The sequence below is a fragment of the Geotrypetes seraphini genome, chromosome 7 (genome assembly GCF_902459505.1).
Source record: "Geotrypetes seraphini chromosome 7, aGeoSer1.1, whole genome shotgun sequence".
Lineage (NCBI taxonomy): Eukaryota > Metazoa > Chordata > Amphibia > Gymnophiona > Dermophiidae > Geotrypetes > Geotrypetes seraphini.
In genome coordinates, this window is record NC_047090.1 from 14,352,287 (window position 1) to 14,377,052 (window position 24,766).

The 24,766-nt window shown below is 45.8% G+C and overlaps 1 protein-coding gene across 3 annotated transcripts in view; it reads right to left on the reverse strand.

Annotated features, from left to right (window-relative positions):
* Positions 1-24,766, reverse strand: part of PTPRB (protein tyrosine phosphatase receptor type B) — a 141,241-nt gene that overhangs the window by 63,256 nt on the left and 53,219 nt on the right. For 2 of the 3 annotated variants that reach the window (XM_033952392.1, XM_033952394.1), the window contains 6 exons: positions 14,479-14,757; positions 13,140-13,397; positions 9,271-9,534; positions 5,951-6,220; positions 3,215-3,475; positions 662-928 (listed from right to left, as the gene is read on the reverse strand). In XM_033952392.1, coding sequence (XP_033808283.1) covers positions 662-928; positions 3,215-3,475; positions 5,951-6,220; positions 9,271-9,534; positions 13,140-13,397; positions 14,479-14,757 — 1,599 coding nt within the window. The remainder of the gene's footprint in view (positions 1-661; positions 929-3,214; positions 3,476-5,950; positions 6,221-9,270; positions 9,535-13,139; positions 13,398-14,478; positions 14,758-24,766) is intronic. The other variant, XM_033952393.1, reaches the window with a different exon arrangement.

Sequence of the window (24,766 nt, forward strand, 5' to 3'; positions counted from 1 at the left end):
CTGCTGCCTGCTCTCATTGGGTAGGAGAGCATCCACGCTTTACAAAAACCTGGCCCATGTGCCTTCACATACCTGCTGCTCGCACCAGTGTCAGCTCTCCCTCTGATGTCACTTCTGGGTCCCGCGCCCAGGACGCGATGTCAGAGGGAGAGCTGTCACCAACGTGGGCAGCGAGTTGGTGATGCTTGTGGCTGGAAAGTTAAAGCGAAGCATGTGCCCCTGCCCTGGGCGCCTCTCATCCTTGCTAGGCTACCGGCCTCCATTTTGAATATGGTATGCGCTGGAGTCTAACACAGGGTTTTCCTTTTTTCGACATTGTGCTCCAAGAAAGTTGAATCTAGACGTCAGGCTGCCTGCTCCCGTCTGTGCTCGCTCTCCACATCAGCCCCTGTGACTTTTTCACTTCAGTTACTTTTGAGCGAAGGAATGTAAATACAGTCAAAGGAAGGAAACATTAGAAGTTACTATTAAACGCTTAGAGGAGAAAGAATTAGTCACGGCAGCCAGGAACTCTGTGAAGCAGACAGGGGCAGACAAATCCCGGCACTTCCTCTCAACGCCTCTGAGGCTGTTCTATTTATAATCCCAATAAACATCTTGTAAACACCTCCAGATGACTTTTCACCTCCTCAGAAGTCTAGACGTGGTACAGCAAGCCTACCTGTCCTTCCCTCTGCTAGCACCTGCCGGGACGCCATTCCTCCGCTGACCGTTGTAACCACCACGGAATACAAGCCGCCGCTCTTCAGGGACTGGAAGGGGTACTTGTCGGTCTCGCTGGACACGGTCTCATTTTTAATGACAATGTTCTCGTGGATGAGCAAGACCTGGTAGGACTCCACGTCCCCCAGAGCTCCCGTCCAGCTGGTAAACAGACCGCTGGTGGTCCCCTCGTTTGCTGTATTCAGGTTGGTTACTGGGGCTGGAACTGCAGGAGAAAAACAGCAGAGTGAAAGCACGGCTGCGAAGGAAATCAAAAAGCGAAAATGAGCTTTCAGTGGTCGCTTGAGACCGCTGGGTCCTGCCTGAGATGAGGCTGAGTAGAGAATTTTTATTTATTTATTCATTTTCTGTACCGTTACATAAATTTATTCAGGTATTCAAGCATTTTTCCCTGTTTGTCCTGGGGGGGGCCCCAAATCTATCTAATGTACCTGGGGCAATGAGGGGAGGATTAAGTGACTTGCCCAGGGTCACAAGGTGCAGCGTGGGTTTGAGCCCACAATCTCTTTAACTCTTCAATATCTCTCCTCTCATGTCTCCCCCTACACTCTTCCCCGGGAATTCCGCTCATCGGGCAAATCTCTCTTATTCTGTACCCTTCTCTACTGCTGCCAACTCCAGACTACGTCCCTTCTCTCTTACTGCACCTGGAACAAACTGCCTGAGTCAGTATGCTATGCTCCCTCCTTGGAACTGTTCAAATCCAGAATTAAAGCCCACCTCTTCGAGAATGCCTTTAACTCATAACCCCCCTCACCCTATGTACCCCCGAGTTGACCCTAAGCCCCTACTTGTCCTGTTGTCTGATAATTTAGATTGTAAGCTCTACTGAGCAGGTATCATCTATTAAATATGTTTTTGTACAGAGCTGCATATGTCTATCAGAGCTATAGGAATGTTATATAGTAGCAGAGGTAAAAAAACTAAAAACCTATAAACTAGATAGCTCCTTATATAATTTTCTCCTTTAAGGCCCTGTCTGGAGCCCAAGGCCTTGGATCTACACAGTGAATAAACTGATAATAGACGCCGTAGCTAGATGGGATTGTTTGCCTCATATTTTTAAAAGGAGCAACCAAACTCTCTGAAGGATCACATCAGTGGCTCACTGAATGATTTGGGAAGTACTGGCCACCGTTAGACGTAGAAAAATAAAGAAGAAAAATCCCCACAGAGTTGCACGGTAAACCTAACAGCGGAGGTGGCCAGAAACAGAAGTGAAATTGCAGAGTCTCGGTATGAAGTCTTTATTAACGGCTGAACTCAACATGGCTCAGTTTTGGCAGAATGGGGGGAGGGGGGGGGGCAATGTGCACCGCAGCCCTATAGGCCGGCATCCGTCGTCAGGATCGCCCTTGTGGAGATGCGAAGGGGAACTCCAGGCTAGGCTGCGACATGCTTCCGCCGTCCTGGGCCGCTGTTGTTGGAGCTCATCCCTCTGCGGGCACCGGTGGCCCTTGCCCAGGGGACTACTTCCGTGGTCTCAACCATTGATCCCAGCACCTGCAAATAATGCCAGGCTGTCGGAGCTGTCTCACTCCAAAACTCCTGTATCTGACGCAGAAGCTTCTCTCTGCGGGCTTCCAGGAGAGTGTGGCGCAGTGGTTAAAGCTACAGCCTCAGTACCCTGAGGTTGTGGGTTCAAACTCATGCTGTTCCTTTTGACCCTGGGGAAGTCACTTAAACCCACGCACCCCCCCCCCCCCACCAATTGCCCCAAATATATTAGGTAGATTGTGAGCCCACCAGGGAAAAATGCTCGAGTAGCTGAATTAATTCATGTAAACCATTCTGAGCTCCCCTGGGAGAACAGTATAGAAAATTGACTAAATAGTGTGATGAGTTTCAGTCTCTGATAAGCAGTGCTTGTATTGTGACATCATAATGCCTCATTCCACCAATAAGAGCCAATCTCCTCAGTGATGTCACAATGGCTTCATTGTCCTATACTTGGCTCACTCGCTACATTTTGATTTCTAGAGTGGCACAGTGGGTAAAGCTACAGCCTCAGCACCCTGAGGTTGTGGGTTCAAACCCACGCTGCTCCTTGTGACCTTGGGCAAGTCACTTAATCCCCATTGCCCCAGGTACATTAGATTGTGAGCCCACCAGGACAGACAGGGAAAAATGCTTGAGCACCGGAATAAACTCATGTAAAACCGTTCTGAGCCCCCCTGGGGAGAGCAGTATAGAAAATTGAACAAATAAATATATAAATTGTAAATTATGCAGAGATCTTGACCTCATTTACGGAGCCGAAATATAATATTCATTTTGTCTCCATTGTAGCCCCTCAGTATTCCGAGCACTGAGATATTTCTGACATTTCAATTGATATTTTGGCACTGTGAGTGTGGTTTTGATCTCCGCTTTATGCCGAGTGAATAAAGACTTCATACTCGGACTTGTGGCCTCTGCTCTGTGGTTTCCCTTTCCTTTCAGATTCAACTGAAGCGGGTTACGCTTGACTGGCGTACGCAAACAGAGGTACCTGTTCTTCCTTCCACTGAAGTCCAGTTGCTCAAGTCTCCGCTGATGCTGGTGACGGTGGCTGTGTACTTTCTTCCCGGAACCAAGTCGGTGAACGTGAACTCTTTGGCATCCTTGGCCACCGCTTTGTTAATGATCGTGAGGTCCCTGTCTCCCAGCGAGACAACGCAACTGTCCCACTCTGCTACTGGGTTCGCCCACATAATGCTCAGTGAAGTCTCATTCGCGTGCTTCACACGGAGCTGCAGGACAGGCTGCGGGGCTGAGAGGAGGACAAGGGTTTCAGCAGTAGAGAAAAAGGAGAGTCGCCACTGGCATTTCTCTGTCCCTGGAAATAGCGCACCTGTCCACTTTCACCTCAGGCCCACCCTTCTGCACCCCTGGGGGCTGTGAACGGGTTCATAGACAAAACCACGGAAGACAAAGGCGCACGCCGACAACCGAGCGCAAGACGGAAGCGCGCGCCGAAGGAAAAGAGTGTTTTTAGGGGCTCCGACGGGGGGTTTTGTTGGGGAACCCCCCACTTTACTTAATACAGATCGCGGCGGCTTTGTGGGGGGGGTTTGGGGGGTTGTAACCGCCCTCATTATACTGGAAACTTAACTGTTTCCCTGTTTTTTAGGGAAAAAGTGAAGTTTTCAGTAAAATGTGGGGGGTTACAACCCCCCAAACCCCCCACAATGCCGCCGCGATCTGTATAAAGTAGAGTGGGGGGTTCCCCTCCCCCCACACCCCGTCAGAGCCCTTTAAAACAGTCATTTTCTTTGGCGCGCGCCTCCGCATTGCACTCAGTTGTCTGCGCGCGCCTTTGTCCTGACACCCTGTGAACATGGCCTCTGCAGCAGCCCTCTACCATACTTTGAGATTTCTAGAAACATAGAAACATGACGGCAGATAAAGGCCAAATGGCCCATCCAGTCTGCCCATCTCCAACATCCACTATCTCCTCCTCTCCCTATTGGCTAAGGCTCTTTACACCTGCATTATGATGTCATAGAACTTTGTGGTTATAGAAACATAGTAACATGATGGCAAATAAAGGCCAAATGGCCCATCCAGACTGCCCATCCGTAGTAACAAGTTTCAAGTTTCAAGTTTATTAGGATTTTATATACCGCCTATCAAGGTTATCTAAGCGGTTTTTACAATCAGGTACTCAAGCATTTTCCCTCTCTGTCCAGGGGGGCTCACAATCTAGCTAACGTACCTGGGGCTATGGAGGATTAAGTGACTTGCCCACGGTCACAAGGAGCAGTGCGGGGTTTGAACCCACAACCCATTATCTCTTCCTCTCTCTAAGAGATCCCACGTGCCCATCCAAGTCTTTCTTGAATTCAGACACAGTCTCTGTCTCCACCTCTACTGAGAGACTGTTCCATGCATCTACCACCCTTTCTGTCAAAAAAAAAAAAAGTACCGTATTTGCCGGCGTATAAGATGACTTTTCAGTACCTTAAAATCCTCCCCAAAGTCGGGGGTCGTCTTATACGCTGGGTACTGTTTACATGCCCTTACTTTACATTAGAGAGCTGCACGGGGACGCCCCTAGGGTCGCGGGGATCCCGTGGGGACGCCCCCTAGGGTCGCGGGGATCCCATGGGGACGCCTCCGAGGGTCGCGGGGCTCCTGCGGGGCTGGATGCTCAGTCTTCTGGATGTACGCAGCTCTTCTTCTCCCTACCTTCTCTGCTTGCAGCACAGAGCCGAACGGAAGTCTTCCCAACGTCAGCGCTGACGTCGGAGGGGAGGGAGGGCTTAAACAAAGCCCTCCCTCCCTCCGACGTCAGCGCTGACATCGGGAAGACTTCCGTTCGGCTCTGTGCTGCAGGCAGGGCAGATAAGGAGAAGGAGAGTAGCCTCGCGGTTCGAGTGGCTACCAAGAGAGAGGGGCGGCCGCCCCGCCCCGGTTGCAGCACAGCCGGCCAGGTTCCCTTACTTTTGTGGCACTTCCCCGACCGACCGATAACAGCCCGGGTCCGACAATCCTCCCTGCCCTGTAGCCGCGAATCTAAATTACCTTCTTACAGCAGCTGTAAGAAGGCAATTTAGATTCGCGGTTAAGGGCAGGGAGGTTTGTCGGACCGGGGCCGTTGTCGGTCGGTCGGGGAAGTGCCACAAAAGTAAGGGGACCTGGCCGGCTGTGCTGCACCCGGGGCGGTAGAGAAGGTGTGCGGAAGAAGGGGTAGTCTTATACGGCGAGTATATAACAAAACTCTATATTTTAACTAAAAGTTGGGGGGTCGTCTTATACGCCCAGTCGTCTTATACGCCGGAAAATACGGTATTTCCTTAGATTACTCCTGAGCCAATCACCTCTTAACTTCATCCTATGCCCTCTCATTCCAGAGCTTCCTTTCAAATGAGAGAGATTCGACTCATGCACATTTACATTACGTAGAGCTGGATCACAATTACAGCTATTAACTTCCTTACATGGCAGTACAAAAGTTTGCATCTGGTTTAGAGTAGAATTATTTTCAATATAATTGAAAAACCAAGCCCCTTTCTACAGAATCTGATTTCATGTTACCATATGCTTATTTAAGCTTTCTATACCTCCTTTTTTGAAAATGACAGTGGAAGATAACACATTTTTCTGGTGTTACTCTTTACATACAACCCTCTGAAGTACAGCTTACTCTCTCCTGGACCCTCCAAAATTTCCCATCGTGCCGCCTTTCTTTTTTCTCATGTCAAAAAGCCTAAACATTTGAGGCTACCAGAGTCTGGCCGCTCACCTGTCCTGCCCTTGCAATAAGCGGCATTTTGTAAGTTTCCACTCTCTACGATGACCGCTGCCTCGTACTGTCTCCCCGGGATGAGCCCCAGGTCCGGGGTAAGGTACTCTCTTCTGTGTCTTTCAATGGTGGTGTTCAGGAGTGCGATGGAGTGATTAAGCAGAAGGATGCGGTACTTCTCCCAGTCTCCAAAAGGGGGCAGCCAGCTTATTCTGAGAGATCTCAACCAGCCATTGTTGGTTGCCCTCAAATCTGAGACCTTTTGGGGAACTGAAAGAGAGAAGAATGCATGAGCTGGGCAATATCAAAAGGAATAAAAGCATGGGCCAGAAATACATAAGAAGTGTCCAATCACCATTTTAATAGTTTTCTATGTTCCACAATACGAACTGCATGCTAACCCTTTTGGTCAGATGAAGGCACTGTGGTTCGGAGGGCTGGAAATCATAAGGACTGATGCTCAAAAGTCATTGTTAATAGTTGAATACATTTACAGTCGTGGAACACATACACATGTGATATACATACAAGGGTAGATTGATAAATTTGGTGGAAAAGCAAGTTAAATGTAGTCTCTATCGAGGGCTACACACAGTCCAGCAAGTTTCCAGGTTTTTTTCGAATCGTAGGGAAAATAGCTTATGAAAAAAACTGTAAACTCGCTGGACTCTGTGCAGCCCTCGATAAAGACTATGCTGTTTTTTTATTTGTTTTAAATTTTCTTTTATTAAGAAAAGAAGAATACAAAGAAGTAAACCACAATCTGAATACAAAGAACCAGGAACAAATCAAAACACAAGACAAGAGGGTCTACCGCGTGGTTTCTGCGCGGAGACAAAAGATACTCAGCAAAAGCCAAGAATAACCCACCCCCCAAACCCCCCCCCCAACCCCACCTCTCACCCCCCAAGCACTCCAGTGTCAGAAATTCAGAAGAGCACTTCGGGCACCCGGAGACAAATTGTCCCAGACCGGAGCCCAAACCGCTCGGAATTTCCTCCATTGACCAGGGCCACTTTTCTTAGTATCCAAATATTCATACTTCAGCAAAGTAAACAGTTCATTTTTCCACATTGTGAGGGTAGGCACCTCGGCCTGCCTCCATAACAAGAGGATACATTTACAAGATAACAAAAAAGCCTTCTTCAGCAACAGGGAATTACCCCTAGAAAATCCCAAAGAGGTAAAGTGATAAAAAAGGAAAACCTTCGCTCCAAGGGGAAGTCGTTTCTTTAACTATGCTGTTTAACTTGCTATCTTATCAAACTTTTCAAACCACCCTCGTACGTGAAAACTACAGATACTATTAAAATATGAAGACCACTGAGAAGCTGTGTTATAACATGCAACGCCACCTCAGACCTGCCAGAAAATTTTGAGCATTATAGGTAAGCGCTCCCTATACTCCTGAGCTCATTGTAATATACTGTATTCGCATCTAATTTTCAGCCACTGTTTTTTGCAAACGGTAAAAGTAGTGACACAACCCTTTGAATATATTAGACACACAATTATGTACACGCAAAACCAGCTAAACTGGTCAAAACAGAACATTACCAGACCAGTAAGCTTTGGGCATAGTCTGCTCTGATTTATTCACATAGAAACATGATGGCAGATAAAGGCCAAATGGCCCATCCAGTCTGCCCATCCACAGTGACCATTACCTCTTCCTTTCTCTAAGCGATCCCATGTGCCTAACCCAGGCTTTCTTGAAATCAGACACAGTCTCTGTCTCCACCACCTCTACCGGGAGACCGTTCCACGCATCTACCACCCTTTTTGTAAAAAAAAGTATTTCCTTAGATTACTCCTGAGCCTATCACCTCTGAACTTCATCCTATGCCCTCACAAGGGGTTAGTCATCAAATAATCACTCCCTCAAATAATACACATGGTGACTGCACACCCTGTAACTTAGAAAGGTTTGGACAATTTCCTGGAGGAAAAGTCCATAGTCTGTTATTGAGAAAGACATGGGGGAAGCCACTGCTTGCCCTGGAATCAGTAGCATGGAATGTTGCTACTCCTTGGGATTCTAGAATCTTGTTACTCTCTGGGATTCCGGAATCTTGCTATTCTTTGAGATTCTGTATGGAATGTTGCTACTCCTTGGGTTTTGGCCAGGTACTAGGGACTTGGATTAGCCACCGTGAGAACAGGCTACTGGGCATGATGGACCATTGGACTGACCCAGTAATGCTATTCTTATGTTCCCATATCGTATTCAATTGTACATATAATTTGCCTTCAGTTTATCTACCTATTGATCCCATTGACTTTGTTCTACCCATCTTGTCCTGTCCATAAATCTCAACTGCACGTGCCCCCTCATCTACCTGAGGAAATACTTTTTTATGGAAAGGGTGGTAGATGCATGGAACAGTCTCCCGGAAGAGGTGGTAGGGCTAGTCTCAGTTAGGGCGCTGGTCTTTGACCAGAGGGCCGCCGCATGAGCGGACTGCTGGGCAGGATGGACCACTGGTCTGACCCAGCAGTGGCAATTCTTATGTTCTTATGAAAACAGAGACTGTGTCTGAATTCAAGAGGGCCTAGGATAGGCACATGGGATCTCTGAGAGAGAGAGAGAAAGAAAGAGATAATGGTTACTGCGGATGGGCAGACTGGATGGGCCATTTGGCCTTTATCTGCTGTCATGTTTCTATGTTTCTATTAAGATGTGACATTGTATTGTATCATATCGATATTATTTGAATGTTCTAATTCATGCTTATTAGGTGGTTTGTTGGTGTTATATTGAATGTTTCCATGTTATTTGAATATTTTTCCTTGCTATTATGGTATCATTTATATTCTACTGACATTTACCATATTTCTGTTTTATGACTGTTCTACAGTGCTGTTAAATGTGTCTATTTCCGATACTGTTTCATGTTAGTTCTGTTACCTTCTTATATTTTACTATGTATGAAAACTTGTAACCCGTTCTGAGCTCTTCTGGGGTGGATGGGATATCAATCCAAATCAATTAAACGTCTTCTATAGGATACAAAGGGTTAAATCACTTTATTGAATGATATTTCTCATAGAGGTGGGTAAACATAAGGAAGTTCTTCTTCACCCAGAGAGTGGTAGAAAACTGGAACGCTCTTCCAGAATCTGTCATAGGGGGAAACAACCTTCAGGGACTCAAGACAAAGTTAGACAAGTTCTTGCTGAACAAGGACATATGCTGATAGGGCTAGTCTCGGTTAGGGAGCTGGTCTTAGACCAGAGGGCCACCACGTGAGCGGACTGCCGGGCAGGATGGACCACTGGTCTGACCCAGCAGCGGCAATTCTTATGTTCTTAACCATTACCTGTTCTTCCAGCTGCTGTTCTGTCGGTGAATAATTCACCGCTGACAGTACTGACATTGACCTGATACAGTCGGCCTGGAGTTAAACCTCGAAAGGTGACCTCGGTGACTCCCGCCTGCAAGGTTTTCCCTTCTTTGGCCGCCCCGTTGTGGGACAGCGTAACATTGTAGAAGTCAATGCCACCCGGAGGCCTCTGCCAGGTGACTTTCAAGGACTCCGAACTGCCATCATTCATCACTTTCACATCCGAGACTTCTGCAGGAGCTGGTAAAAAGCAAGAAAATACAAGAAAATTATTTTTTTTTTTTTTATTTTTTTTAAAAGAAATTGAGCAGAAACCCTCAAGCGCCATTTCCAACATTGTTTTCATTTCACCTCGCCAACATCTGTTTCTCTTCAGATGAGGGGACGCTCCGAGTTAAAGAAAAATGGCCAAGTATTTAAAAGATTTGATTGGTTCGGACAATTTATGAAGTAACATGATAATCCAACACTGGCAGTTTCTCAATATATCGGCCGCACTGTGTCATGCGGAAAGTCAATTACCTAAACCTCAACTTTTAGGATCAAACGATTTACATTTTTTAATGCTTTGCTAATACCAACCGCTGAAAAGTGAAAGTAAAACCTTTAAAAAAGGAGCCAACAGTGGGAGAGGCCAGGTCTGGGCACTTCGCTCAAAATGCTTACGGTCACTTCTACACTGATCTTTCTAGTTTGTTTTCTTTTTTTTTTTTTTTATGCTATGTTTTTATGATAGATTATTAGATTTTGTGCTCAAACTAGAACTTAAGCGCAAGCCAAACGCTAATGCACGCATGTTAATCTATGGACGCGTTAGCGGTTAGCACGCGCTAAACGTACGCTAAAACGCAGAGTGCACCTTGGGGCTCCTTTTACGAAGGTGCGTTAGGACCTTAACTCGCGGAATAGCGCACGCTAAAATGCCACGCGTGATAGCCGCTACTGCCTCCTCTTGAGCAGGCGGTAATTTTTCAGCTAGTGTGCGCTAATCCAGGGCGTTCGCTAAAAACGCTAGCGCACCTTTGTTAAAGGAGCCCTTAGTGAAACGGGGGAGGGGGGGAGGGGGGTAAGTTTTGGGTATTCAACAGGTTCCAGATATGAATTTAAAAGAAATGACAAGCCTAGAGAACGTTCTCTACAAATTATTTCTTGGTAACAAAGACATTGCTCTGCCTACTGGAAGCAAGCTGACTGTGATTCCAACTTTTAAGCTGCCTAATCACTCATAAAAACTGCCTTATTCGATAGATATATCACCTAAACCAGGGGTGTCCAACCTGCGGGCCGAGGGCCGCATGCGGCCCCCGTTAAGGATTTTGTGTGGCCCCGGTCGAGGGCGATACAGTGTTTTTCCTCTGCTGCCCCTGGGTGTTTACCATCTTGCCGGCTCCCTCCTCTGTCTTGCTGCAGGGTGTGCGCATTTGTGCGGCCCCAGAAACATTTTTTTCGGCCAATGCGGCCCAGGGAAGCCAAAAGGTTGGACACCCCTGACCTAAACAAAATCTTCACCAAACACTTTTTTTTCTTGTTTCATTTTCCCCAATATGCCCCCCCTCTGAAATCCTAATCAAACTGTATTTTGTAATTCGGGACCTTTCATCTAATATGTTCCCTCTGAAAATTCCTAACAAACTGTATATTGTAATTTTCGCTGTATTTTTGTAATTCGCAACCTTTTCCAAACATGTCCTCTCGGAAATTTCTTAGCAAACTGTATATTTTATTTTTTCGCTTTCTTAAAATTTCTGTACTCTATATTTCCTCTGACTATCTGCATATTGTAACTCGCTGAATGTCCAGCTCTCTTGACTGTAAACCGTCTAGAAGTCGCAAGATTGTGGCGGTATAGAAGAATAAAGTTATTATTATTATTATTATTCTGCTTGTAGGTTTAGTCTTGCTGTACGTCTCTTTGCTTCTGTTACACTTTGATTTATATAGACCATCAAGGGATACAAGAAGTTCTCACTTATTTGCCTCTCCTAAGCCAAATGGTGTCACAGGTCTCTGGAACGACCTTACTATCCCGTTGCGGAACCTGGGCTCTCTCCAACTATTCTGTAAGCAATTGAAAACTTGGCTCTTCTCTAACATGTAGTTCTATTTTCCCCCTTACTCTTCCATTCTATATAGAAGCTCATGTAAACCTTTTCCTTTCTCTTCTTATATTTTAAGTTCTTGTAAACCGTGCCGAGCTCCACTTCCGTGGAGAGGATGTGGTATATAAACTTAAGGTTTAGTTTAGTTATAAGACCTTTTTTGACAGGACCTTAGCGTTTCAAGCAGGTAAACTGCAATCTTGGCTTGGTGAATGTATTCATCAAGCCACGTCCTATCTTCGAAAATTAGTCAAGTCTTCTCTGTTTGACAAATTTATCACTTAATTGGGTATTCTAACCATATTTTTAACTTTTATTGTACAATTTTATTCTTATGGTATGAATGTAATTCACTGACTGTCCAGTTTCTTTTGGTGTAAGCTGATTAGAACTTTTGGTAATAGCGGTATAAAAGAATAAAATTATTATTATTATTTTCTTCTTGCTTCTCTCCTTTAAAGATATTTCACCTGGACTTCAAAACTGATTCATTTTTTTTTTTTTTCCCCATAGAAACATGGCCCATCCAATCTGCCCATCCACAGCATCCACTATCTTCTCCTTTCCCTAAAGGGTAAGGCTCTTTACACCTACATTGTGAGGTCATAGTGCAAGGGGTGGGCAACTGCAGTCCTCGAGGGCCAGAATCCAGTCGGGTTTTCAGGATTTCCCCAATGAATATGCATGAGATCTATTTGCATGCACTGCTTTCAATGCATATTCATTGGGGAAATCCTAAAAACCCGAACTCAAGGACCGGAGTTGCCCACCCCTGTCATAGAGCATTATGGTTATAGAAACATGCTTGCAGATAAAGGCCAAATGGCCCATCCACAGCATCCACTATCTCCTCCTCTCCCTATAGGCCAGGGGTAGGGAACTCCGGTCCGCAAGAGCTGTATTCCAGTCAGGTTTTCAGGATTTCCTCAGTGAATATGTATGAGATCTATTTGCATGCACTGCTTTCAATGCATATTCATTGGGGAAATCCTGAAAACCCGACTGGAATATGGCTCTCGAGGACCGGAGTGCCCTACCCCTGCTATAGGCTAAGGCTCTTTACACCTGCATTGTGAGGTTATAAAGCTTTATGGTTATAGAAACAGAAACATAATGGCCGATAAAGGCCAAATGGCCCATCCGCAGCATCTACTCTCTCCTCCTCTCCCTATAGGCTAAAGCACTTAGCACTTGCATTGTGAGGTCATAGGGCTTTATGAAAGAAACATGATGGCATCCATTTTGCCCGTCCGCAGCATCCACTACCACCTCCGCCTCTCCCTAAGAGATCCCACTTGCCTGTCCCACGCTTTCTTGAATTCAGACACAGTCTTTGTGTCCACCACCTCTACTGGGAGCCTATTCCAAGCATCTACCACACTTTCAAAGCTTTCTTTCCCTTGCCTCTCTTCGTTGTTCAAGTTATTTATAATGGCTCAAATATTTCTTGTATAGTGTTACAGTTGTACGTATATATTTTTATAAAAATAATTTTAAAAAACCATATGTAACAGGTCTGCCACATAATTTCTGGTTTGTACTCAGAAGCTGTGATGACAATGCATATTATACTACTAGAAACCAAAGGTATGTAAGCACGAACAAGGTTGTCACCCATTTTGTTCCTGAACCCATGTAACAAACATTCATAATTCAAAATGTATTAATCTAGAGTTGAAATTGACAACCCAGTGAAAAGGTTTTCCTTTAAACTCATGGCACGGCAACTTCATCCTTTGACCTTACCCGTTCTAACCAGTTTAAAGTAGTGGTTGTAGAGTCCAGCGGCCTCCGTCATGATAGTGAAGTTATACAGGTGTCCAGGGGCAAGTCCATGAAAAATGTAGGAGGTAAAGTGCTTCTCAAGGTTAACCTCGTGCAGTGGGCTGTCTTTGTCCAGCAGTATCAGCCTGTATTGGTCAACAGTTCCGGCACCAGGCAACCAACTGACATGGACTGTGTTAGTCGTGCTAAACACCTGAACAGCTTTCACAGAAGATGGAACTGGAGAAAGGAAGGAATGAAATACATAAAGATAAAGCTGAAGACTATAGTATTGTAGTAGGAAAGGAACATGGGTAGAATGATATGCCCTCCAAGAAGAGAATGACGTGGATACGGTTCAATCAATGATCTGAAACAATGTCAAAACAGAGAATTTTATTTTCAGCTCCAGTGCCAAAATAACGCTCAGAATTTAGGAAGTCGGTTGGTTGAGCTGAGAACTTTTCAGTACTTCCTGGTATGTAATAAAAGTGAGCCAAGTATAGGACAAAGAAGCCTTTGTGACATCACTGATGAGGTTGGCTCTTATTGGTGAATGAGGCATTATGACATCACAATCTCAGTTCTGGTTACCAAAGACTGAGTCTTCACACTAGGAGGGGGTGTTGAAAAGTTCTCAGCCCAACCAAGAAGAGAATGACCTGAAACAATGTCAAAACAGAGAATTTCATTCTGCAAACTGGCAGTTAACCCGCTATTGCTTTGCGTAAACAGTGCCAAGTAACAGGTATTTGGAGGTGCAGATCTCCCATAAGAGCTATAGGAAACACGTGCTACTTCTGAGCAACAATGCCACATAAAGGGTTAACGAAATAAGATAACACTCTTTTCAGCAACAGTAGCAAAATTAACGCTCAGAATTTAGGAAGCTGGTTGGTTGGCTGAGAACATTTCAGCACCCCTTCGTATGTAATAAAAGTGAGCCAGGTATAGGACAATCATACCACTGTGACGTCACTGATGAGGTTGGCTCTTATTGGTGGAATGAGGCATTATGACATCACAATCTCAGCTCTGGTTACCAAAGACTGAAAGTCTTCACACTAGGAGGAGGTGCTGAAAAGTTCTCAGCCCAACCAAGAAGAGAATGAAATGGATATGGTTCAATCAATGATCTAAAACAATGTCAAAATGTAGAATTTCGTTTTTGCACATTGACACTTAATGAAATAAGATAACACTCTTTTCAGCTACAGTGGCAAAATAGAGCTCAGAATTTAGGAAGTTGGTTAACCCAACCGGGCATCCCATCGAAAAAATGGAACTTGGCTATATTTAGGTGGCATAAACGAAATCTTACCTGTAGATCCATAAATTTCCACAGCAGGGGAGCTCTTGTCCCCTGCAACGGCAGTAATACCAAGGTTATATTTGCTACCAGGGATAAGACTGGAAAATGTGGCTTCTTTCTGAGAAACAGTTCCTGGAATCTGGACTGTCTGGAGTTTCTTCTTGTTGCTGTCAATTAAATGTAGCTCATACATGTCCACTTTCCCCAAAGAGGGAGTCCACCAGACTTGTAAACTTGTCGATGTTGTTTTCCCCTTACTAACTTCAAATCTAGAAGGTGGTAGAGGATCTGTGGGTAGAAGAAAAAAGAAAAAAAAAAGTGAATGTCTTGATTTGTTAGTTCTGTAGAGTTTAACTTCATCATTATACATTTGGAATTATATTTGGATTTTAGATTTGGGAGTATTTAGGGCTCCTTTTACGAAGCCGTGTTCGTAAAAGGATCCCTTAGTTTTAATTGCTCACCTTTTCCACGTGTGAGCTCTAGAAATATGCTTTTCATGTGTAATACTCCCAATTGCCTATTTACATAGCCAGCTTTCCATAGGACCCTAGCCAAAAGCTTAGCAGGATGGGCCTTACTGGAAAGGTATTTCAATAGTGGATATACACAATAGGGCTGAATTCTTAAAAGAATTCTTTGAACAAGTGCCAAATGAGGAGAAATAACTGTATGAGAAAAATCTGCATGCATATTACTTCCATTATATAAATCTAGCTCATGGAAATTCATTAGGGATATCCTGAAAAAACAGATTTGTGTGGGACCCTCCTGTTACAGATCAACAGATATACTGATACCTGGGCTTTCGAGGACATCTGACAAAGTAGACGCTTGTTCTCCAAAGTTCCTACCATGCAAAGGGTCTGATGTATTCAGTCTTCTTCCCACAGATACAGAATGGGAAAAAATCCTAGGAAATCATACTCTAAACCAGTGGTCTTCGCTCATTTTTAAGCGAGGGCCATTTTGGGTCCAAAAGGGCTGAAGAAGTGCCAACAAGTATCTTCCTACTTGGGGCCATGATGCCAATAGCGCTTCTCGACATTCAATCCTACCAGAACATCTGGCCTTGATCACACAATGCAGAACACTGATGAGCCCTATGCAAAAACAGGACCACAAACTAACGTATCTTTGTAGACCCACAGTCTATCCTGCATCAGGGGTGTAAATAACAACCCACTAGATGGCGCTGAAACACTTAGCGATAATGGCATGTTCAGCCATGCGGCTCCTCAAGCGATACGTTTTCAATTGAATTGCGATACACAGTACTTTCTTCTTAGATGCAAAGTGTTTCAACGCCATCTAGTGGATTGTTACCTACACCCCTGAAGCAGGCTTCATTGTTGAAGCCGAAACATGGACCGTGCCGGGTTTGAAAGGATTTGCAAGATAGATAGTGGGTCTGCAATGATATACAATATGGATTGATGGTTATTTATATATATATATGTTGTACTCAATAAATGATTAAACTCAACTCCATCTCAGGTTGATGTGTACGGTTCCCTCCCCACTCCTCCCCTCTAAATGCTGGTTTATACACGTGTAAATTGAGACTAGTGCTTCTTGAATGACTACCTTGGGCTTCTTTTACCGCAGGCGGGCAAGCTAAATGCTCTGACACTGACAGGAATCAAATGAGCGTTGGAGCATTTACCTCGCTGGCCCACGGAAAAAAGGCTCTGCCACTCCTTGATAAAAGGAGGCCATAGTCAATTAGGTTGCCTCTATGACCTTTTCAAATACTTTCAGTAATCTGAGTTTCTAGAAAAAAAACTAGACAATGATAGAACTAATAATAAAACTAATTCCCTATTTTGTACCTGCAGGAAAACTGCAGGGAAAAAAAAGTCTCAATTGGTCTTTAACTAGTAAAACTATCCCAGTAATATCCTTGTTGAAAATTCAGTTATTTCTCTGAGGAGTTAGAGTAATTAGAGAGGACAGACTCTGCTTTCACTATCTTCTAGGATGTATAGAGAGAGGCCTGACCAGAAGAAGAAAGAAGGTGTTGATGCCCCTGTACAGGCCAATTGTGAGGCCCCACTTGGAGTATTGCATTCAGTTTTGGAGACCGTATCTGGCAAAGGATATAAGAAGACTTGAAGTGGGTCCAGAGGAGGGTGACGAAAATGGTAGGAGGTTTGCGCCACAAGATGTATGAGAGACTGGAAGCCCTGAATATGTATTCCCTAGAAGAAAGGAGGGACAGGGGAGATACGATTCAGACGTTCAGATACATGAAAGGTATTAACGTAGAACAAAATATTTTCCAGAGAAAGGAAAATGGTAAGGTTGAGGGGTGGTAGACTCAAGAGTAATGCTAGGAAATTCGTCTTTACGGAGAAGGTGGTGCATGGAGGGAGGTGGTGGAGAGGAAAACAGTGACAGAGTTCAAACATGCGTGGTGGGATGAACACAAAGGATCTCTAATCAGAAAATAATGGTATATATTGAAGAATTAAGGTCAGTACTGGGCAGACTTGCACGGTCTGTGTCCCGTATATATGGCCATTCAGTTCACGATGGGCTGGGACGGTTTAGATGGGCTGCAGTGAGCTCTGGTGGAGACTCCAGCAGATAGAACCTAAGTACACTACCGGGTAGAGCTCTGGGTTTCTGGCCCAGAAATATCTAAGAAAAAAGAACCATTTAAATTAAACGATTAATTTATAGAGCATGTATGGTTGGGTAGACTAGATGGACCATTCGGGTCTTTATCTGCTGTCATTTACTATGTTTCTGTTCCAGTCTGAGGTTAGTGTTCTATAGAAGGGATATAAGAAGGTTAGACGACTCTATTTATATAAGATTTCAGGTGTAGACTTGGAGAAGATCATGGACAGTATAAGTCATCACAGGGGAGTCTGTGTGAAATGGAGAGCTTTGGGCTGACACCTACTTATAAGGCAACGAGTTCTAACCCGTCACTGTCCTTCACAATTGTACAGCCAAGCACGAAGAGTTTACTTTGTACTCCCTTAATTTATTGACTGAATTTCTGAGCAATCTAATTTTGATTTTACACTTTCCTGACCTTGACTGTAGACAACACAAGCATTATCATTTACAAATAAAATTTAAGACAGGCTCAATTATCCTAGATGCTTGGGAAAATGTGTACGAGGGGGCCACTGAAAAGTTCTCAGCCCAACCAACAAAGCTGGGGCAGTCTCCACTGAGGGCTATACAGTACACTTAGGGCTCCTTTTACGAAGCCGCGGTAGCGGCTTTTAACGTGCGTGACTTTTCATCACGTGCTAATCCCCGCGCTAGCCGGAAAACTACCGCCTGCTCAAGAGGAGGCGGTAGCAGCTAGTGTGCGCGTGAAACCGCTACCTCGCCTTCGTAAAAGGAGCCCTTAGTCCAGTGATTTTTCCACTATTTTCATTCCGTCGCAAAAATGTGGAATGAAAAAAGTGGTAAATCGCTGGATTATTGTAAGCGTATAGCCCTCGATGGAGACTGCCCCCAACTTTGTTGGTTGGGCTGAGAATTTTTTAGCGGCCCCTTGTGCAGCTGATAATTCACTATATGAATCATTGGGACACAGGATTTTATGTTCTAATAAATAAAATCTTTAGAATTCTTGTTGATGGAGCAGATAGAGCAGGGTTCATTTAAAAAAAAAAAAAATTGCAATACTTAACATATGAAAAGAAATTGAAACACGGAACTGTTAAAAGTCATTCAGCATAAGTTATGATTTTTTTTCCCCAAACATTTAACTTTAACAGGCAACTTTAAACATTTGCTTTAAAAGGCAATCGTATACTTACATTTATCTATTTATGTAATTAATGGGTTGCGTGCTTAGAAGGTAAGGTTCAGAAATTCAGACTTTATCTAATCTCTCTGGCCCAGAAAACAAAACACTTGGTCCTTTTTAACATCCGTTAGAACAAAGGAACAATGCAGACTGGGAAGTGCCTGGCCTGCAAAAGCCCTGGCTGGAAACAAACACTTAAAAATCCATTTCCATTGTTATAACATTTTGCACTGGCCTCTTGCCAGCATTGATACAGACAGCCACCGAGAGAAAGCCTTTCGCAAAAAGAATTACTGCCTGACACCAAATACCCCAGCCCTTCACAGTTTAATGGCAAACTCCCAGCTGGGTCAAGCAGCTTCGAAAGGGAGGACGGGCATTAAAGCCACCTGAAAAACTGGAGTGGACAACCATAGGAACACAGGATTTTGCCAGGTACTTGTGACCTGGGTTGGCCACTGTCTGTCCTAGCTTGTATGCGAGCCAAGTCTAGGTCAATCAAGCCATTGTGACATCACTGATGAGGCTGGCTCTTAGGCATTGGTGGAATGAGGCATGATGACATCACAATCTCAGCTCTGGAAGCCCAGTATCCTGTTTCCAACAATGGCCAACCCAGGTCACAAGTACCTGGCAAGATGCCAAGGACTAAAACAGATTTTATGCTGCTTATCCTAGGAATAAGCAGTGGATTTCCCCAAGTGCATCGTAATAATGGCTTATAGACTTTTGATTTAAGAAATTATCCAAACCTTTTTCAAACTGCATTCATCACATCCTCTAGCAATGAATTCCAAAGTTTAATTGCACGTTGAGTGAAGAAATATTTTCTCCTCTTTGAAATCTCCTACGTAGCAGGTTCATCATATGTTCCCTACTCCTAGCAGTTTTGGCAAGAGTAAACAAGTGATTCATACTAGAGAATGACACGGTGACAAAATTCATCACCGTCCCCGTCCCCGCGGATAACCGCGGGAAATAATCCCATGTCATTTTCTAGTGTCCATTTCAATCTCGGTCCTTCTACACCAGCATTCTTCAAAGCAAAGCTTGCGGGTCAGTGGTTGTGGCCATTCATACTCTGATTTTTATGTGAGCCAAGGATAATGAAGCCATTGTGACATCACTGATGTGATTGGCTCTTAGACACTGGTGGAATGAGGCATTATGACATCACAATCTCAGCTCTGGAATGTTGCTACTCAACCTCAGTCCTTCTACACCAGCATTCTTCAAAGCAAAGCTTGCGGGTCAGTGGTTGTGGCCATTCATACTCTGATTCTTATGTGAGCCAAGGATAATGAAGCCATTGTGACATCACTGATGTGATTGGCTCTTAGGCACTGGTGGAATGAGGCATTATGACATCACAAGATCTGCTCTGGATACCAGAGACTGTCATTCTGTAGTGTCTGTTTCAACCTCGGTCCTTCTACACCAGCATTCTTCAAAGCAAAGCTTGCGGGTCAGTGGTTGTGGCCATTCATACTCTGATTCTTCCCTCTCTCTTTAAAGAATGACATGAAGATGGTTTCCCGCGGTTATCCGCGGGGAAGGGAACGGTGATGAATTTTGTCACCGTGTCATTCTCTAATTCATACCTACCTGTTCTACTCCGCTCAGTATTTTTTAGACCTCTAGCATATCTCCCCTGAGCCGTCTCTTCTTCATGGAACAGGGCGCTCAAAACCCTCCATTACCTTAACCACTCCTGCTCAGGACATCTAAATTAATTAATAGCTTACACTCAAATATACTATACCACCAGTGTTCCCTCTAAGCGGGCGGGTGTTGTGAGCAAACTTTTTTCACCGTGAGCCAAAAATATCGGGCGCCAGCAAGTTATGAGCCAACTCGCCCGATTCTCCTCTCGCCGCCCTGCCATCTGCCGTACGCCTCTTCCGATCGTGCGCTGTGATGAGAAACGTGTGCGCTGCGATGTAATATTTTGTGCGCCAGCGCACGCCAGCGCAGCTTAGCGGGAACACTGGTTCAAATGGTTTTATTTATTTCCCCAAATTTATTTTTGTTATACGCATTGAAAATATTTGATATTGCGTTTAAATCAAAATCTCAATAAACTTGAAACGAGTGCCCGTGAGATTGTGGGAGGGTTAAATACTCAAAACTTAGAAGTTTTTGCTACGCCAGCTTTCTGGTATCTTTACATACAGTGGCGTACCTAGCATATGTAACATCCGGGGCCCATCATTTTTTGGCACCCCCCCCCATCTGTAAGAAAAACATGATTTTTAGTAACAAACCACACGTCACACATGAGTACCTAGGAAAAGGCAGCATCTTACATATTGCAGTGAGCAGTACATCAATACACCCATTGTAAAACTAAACAAGCCAGACCAGCACAGATCAATCCTACACCGTCAATCCTAACAGAAAACCATGTCTTTCGAACACACAGAACACAGAAAACACCTTCGCCTAGTAAGGAATATGTAATCACAAACTAACCCCTCCCTCTTTTACAAAACTGTAGTGTGGATTTTAGCTACGGAGGTAACAGCTCTGATGCTCATAAAATTCTGAGCATCAGAGCTGCTACCACCAAGGCTGGTGCTAAAAACGCTTCACAGTTTTGTAAAAGGGGGGATAAAATAAAAATACATAGACAAAGGTTAAATTGAACCAGCAAGAAGCTGGACTCTGCATACAATGCTTCACAGAAACAGTGACACATGTCTCCTAAAGCAATAAATAAATAGAAATTTTTTTCTACCTTTGTCTTCTGTGGTTTCTCCTTTCCTCATCTTCTTGTAACTCTCTTCCTTCCATCCACTGTCTGCCGTCTCTCTTCCCCTATATGGCATCTTCTCTCCTTCTATGCCCCTTCCAGAAACTGTATGCCTCCCCCTTCCATCTCTCCTTTCACCCCATTGGTCTGGCATCTCTCTCCTCGCCTTCCCTCTCCCACACCTCTCCTCATAGTCTGGTATCTCCCCTTCCCTGATTCTCTGGCATCTCTCTCCTTTCCTTTTCTTCCATCTTTCGCTCCCCCTCCATGCTCTCACATCTCCCCCTTCCTTTTCCCTTAGACTGGCATACCTTCCTCCTATGCTCCAAGCCCTGGCATCTCCTTTAATTCCCTCCCTCATCTTCCTTCTCCCTCCAGCTGGGTACCGCAACACTCTTCCCTGCAGCTCTGCACTTCCCCACAATTGCCATGCTTCGGTTCCTCTTCTTCCTTCCTTCCTCCCCCCCCCCCCGCGGGACCCTGCGGCACCATCAACTCTTACTCCCTCTAATGTCGGCCCTGCAGCTCCAGACTTCCTCGCACCTTCTCCCCTCCCCCTTTGGATCGCTATTATTTTAAATGTTATAGCCGCGGAGCTGTATCCATCAGTGGAGATGTCTAACCTCGGCCTGCCCCGGAACTCTTACTGCAACAGTGACTTCCTGTTCCTGCCTAGACGGGCGGCTGCTGCAGTAAGAGTTCCGGGGCAGGCCGAGGTTAGACATCTCCACTGATGGATACAGCTCCGCGGCTATAACATTTAAAATAATAGCGATCCAAAGGGGGAGGGGAGAAGGTGCGAGGAAGTCTGGAGCTGCAGGGCCGACATTAGAGGGAGTAAGAGTTGATGGTGCCGCAGGGTCCCGCGGGGGGGGGGGGGGAGGAAGGAAGGAAGAAGAGGAACCGAAGCATGGCAATTGTGGGGAAGTGCAATCCCCCCAATGCGTCCCCTTACCTTACCGACGCGTGTGTGCGCTGTGAAGAGAAACTTTGCGCTGCGATGTAATATTTTGTGCGTGAGCGCAGGCCAACGCAGCTTAGCGGGAACACTGTTTACCACATAAGCTATTTTTTTATTTACAAATTTATCAATTTTCATAAATATTTTTAATCAATCCTTCTTATCAATCAATATAATGTTTTTTTACATTTGTATCATTAATATACAATAGACATTAAATTACTTTCCCTTGAACCTTGTTACTAAACATTCAACCTCACCCACTCCTCACACACACACCTCACATATTACACCATATGATAACAAATCTTGCTCATGTTAATCGACATTAGTCCTGCCGAGGGGTAGTTGCTCAATCACAAAATGTCATTTATATGCCTGTCCTCAGTTCCTTTCTTCAACGTGCTCAAATCTCCTCCTCCGCTTGGCGTTTCCAGCGCGATATTCAAATCAACAGCCCAACACAGAGCTGTGTTTCGCCGGCTGGCGTCCTCAGGAGCTGCGTTCAACAAGGCTCAACTCTAGAGGTCTGCACGAGAATGGGGATCGCGGGAATCCCCCCTAACCCACGGGACTCCCACGGGGACCCCCCTCTAGCCCACGGGACTCCCATGGGGATGGAAGACTTTAGAAGCAGGGTTCATCCATATAATATAGACGCTTCAGCCTTAGTAAAAGAAGGGGTTTATAAGTTAATTACCTAAACAGAAAACAAAAAAAGGCTTCCATCAAAGAGATTCCACAAGGAAAACAGCAAAAGAAACTGTGGAATTGATGATCCTGTCAGAAGTAATTGCTGCTTTTTATGGGGACGGGCGGGGATGGAGGTAATTCCTTGCGGGGATGGGTGGGGATAGAGAGGATCCTGACGGGGACGGGTGGGGACGGAGAGGATCCTGACAGGGACGGGTGGGGACGGAGAGGATCCTGGCGGGGATGGATGGGGACGGAGAGGATCCTGACAGGGACGGGTGGGGACGGAGAGGATCCTGGCGGGGATGGATGGGGACGGAGAGGATCCTGGCGGGGATGGATGGGGACGGAGAGGATCCTGGCGGGGATGGGTGGGGACGGAGAGGATTCTGATGGGGACGGGTGGGGACGGAGAGGATCCTGACGGGGATGGGTGAGGACGGAGAGGATCCTGGCGGGGATGGATGGGGACGGAGAGGATCCTGACAGGGACGGGTGGGGACGGAGAGGATCCTGACAGGGACAGGTGGGGACGGAGAGGATCCTGGCGGGGATGGATGGGGACGGAGAGGATCCTGACAGGGACGGGTGGGGACGGAGAGGATCCTGACAGGGACGGGTGGGGACGGAGAGGATCCTGGCGGGGACGGGTGGGGACGGAGAGGATCCTGACGGGGACGGGTGGGGACGGAGAGGATCCTGACGGGGACGGGTGGGGACGGAGAGGATCCTGACGGGGACGGGTGGGGACGGAGAGGATCCTGACGGGGACGGGTGGGGACGGAGAGGATCCTGACGGGGACGGGTGGGGACGGAGAGGATCCTGACGGGGACGGGTGGGGACGGAGAGGATCCTGGCGGGGATGGATGGGGACGGAGAGGATCCTGGCGGGGATGGATGGGGACGGAGAGGATCCTGACAGGGACGGGTGGGGACGGAGAGGATCCTGGCGGGGATGGATGGGGACGGAGAGGATCCTGACAGGGACGGGCGGGGATGGAGGGAATTCCTTGCGGGGATGGGTGGGGACGGAGAGGATCCTGACGGGGACGGGTGGGGATGGAGAGGATCCTGGCGGGGATGGATGGGGATGGAGAGGATCCTGACAGGAACGGGTGGGGATGGAGGGAATTCCTTGCGGGGATGGGTGGGGACGGAGAGGATCCTGACGGGGATGGATGGGGACGGAGAGGATCCTGGCGGGGACGGGTGGGGACGGAGAGGATCTGGGCGGGGATGGATGGGATTTCTGTCCCCGCGCAACTCTCTACTCAACTCTCCATAAACATTTTCCTAAAACATACAAACAACATAAGCAGCTGCCCATCCATCCCTTACAACAAATGCCATTCCGCCTCTTTGTTAAGGCCTTTGTTAATGGCATTTGTTGTAAGGGGTGGATGGGATGAGTAATCAGCTGGTGGGAATAAGCTGTTAGGAGAGTGTTTCTTAAGGGGAGATTTCCGTGCCACTGGGTTTGTGTCTCACCCCGGGTTCGTGCCTCAGTTCATGCTGTCTTTGACGGTAGGATATGGTGTTTTACATATGGCAGGTTAGTTTTAATGGGTTTATAAGGATGAATGTGCAGCTGCTTATGTCGTTTGTATGTTTTAGGAAAATGTTTAGGGAGAGTTGAGCCTTGTTGATCGCAGCTCCTGAGGACGCCAGCCGGCAAAACACTGCTCTGTGTTGGGCTGTTGATTTTTTTTTAAAATTTGAATAACGCGCTGGAAACGCCAAGCGGAGGAGGGGATTTGAGCACGTTGAAGAAAGGAACTGAATGGATAGGTAGATTGTGAGCCCACCAGGATAGATTGGAGAAACACTTAGATTACCTGAATGTAAAAACCACTTTGATGGTCTTGCAAAAGGTGGTATGTACATAGCTTAATAAGCATAAACATGGCAGATTAAAAACAACACCCCTATATCTATCCAGACTTCCCCTCCATACCAGCCACTAAGCCTCTCGCTCAGAGATCTTCTGCCCCAGGTACGTTAGGTAGATTGTCAGCCCACCGGGACAGATAGGGAAAATGCTTGAGTACCTGATTGTAAAAACCGCTTAGATAACCTTGATAGGCGGTATATCAAATCCTAATAAACTTGAAA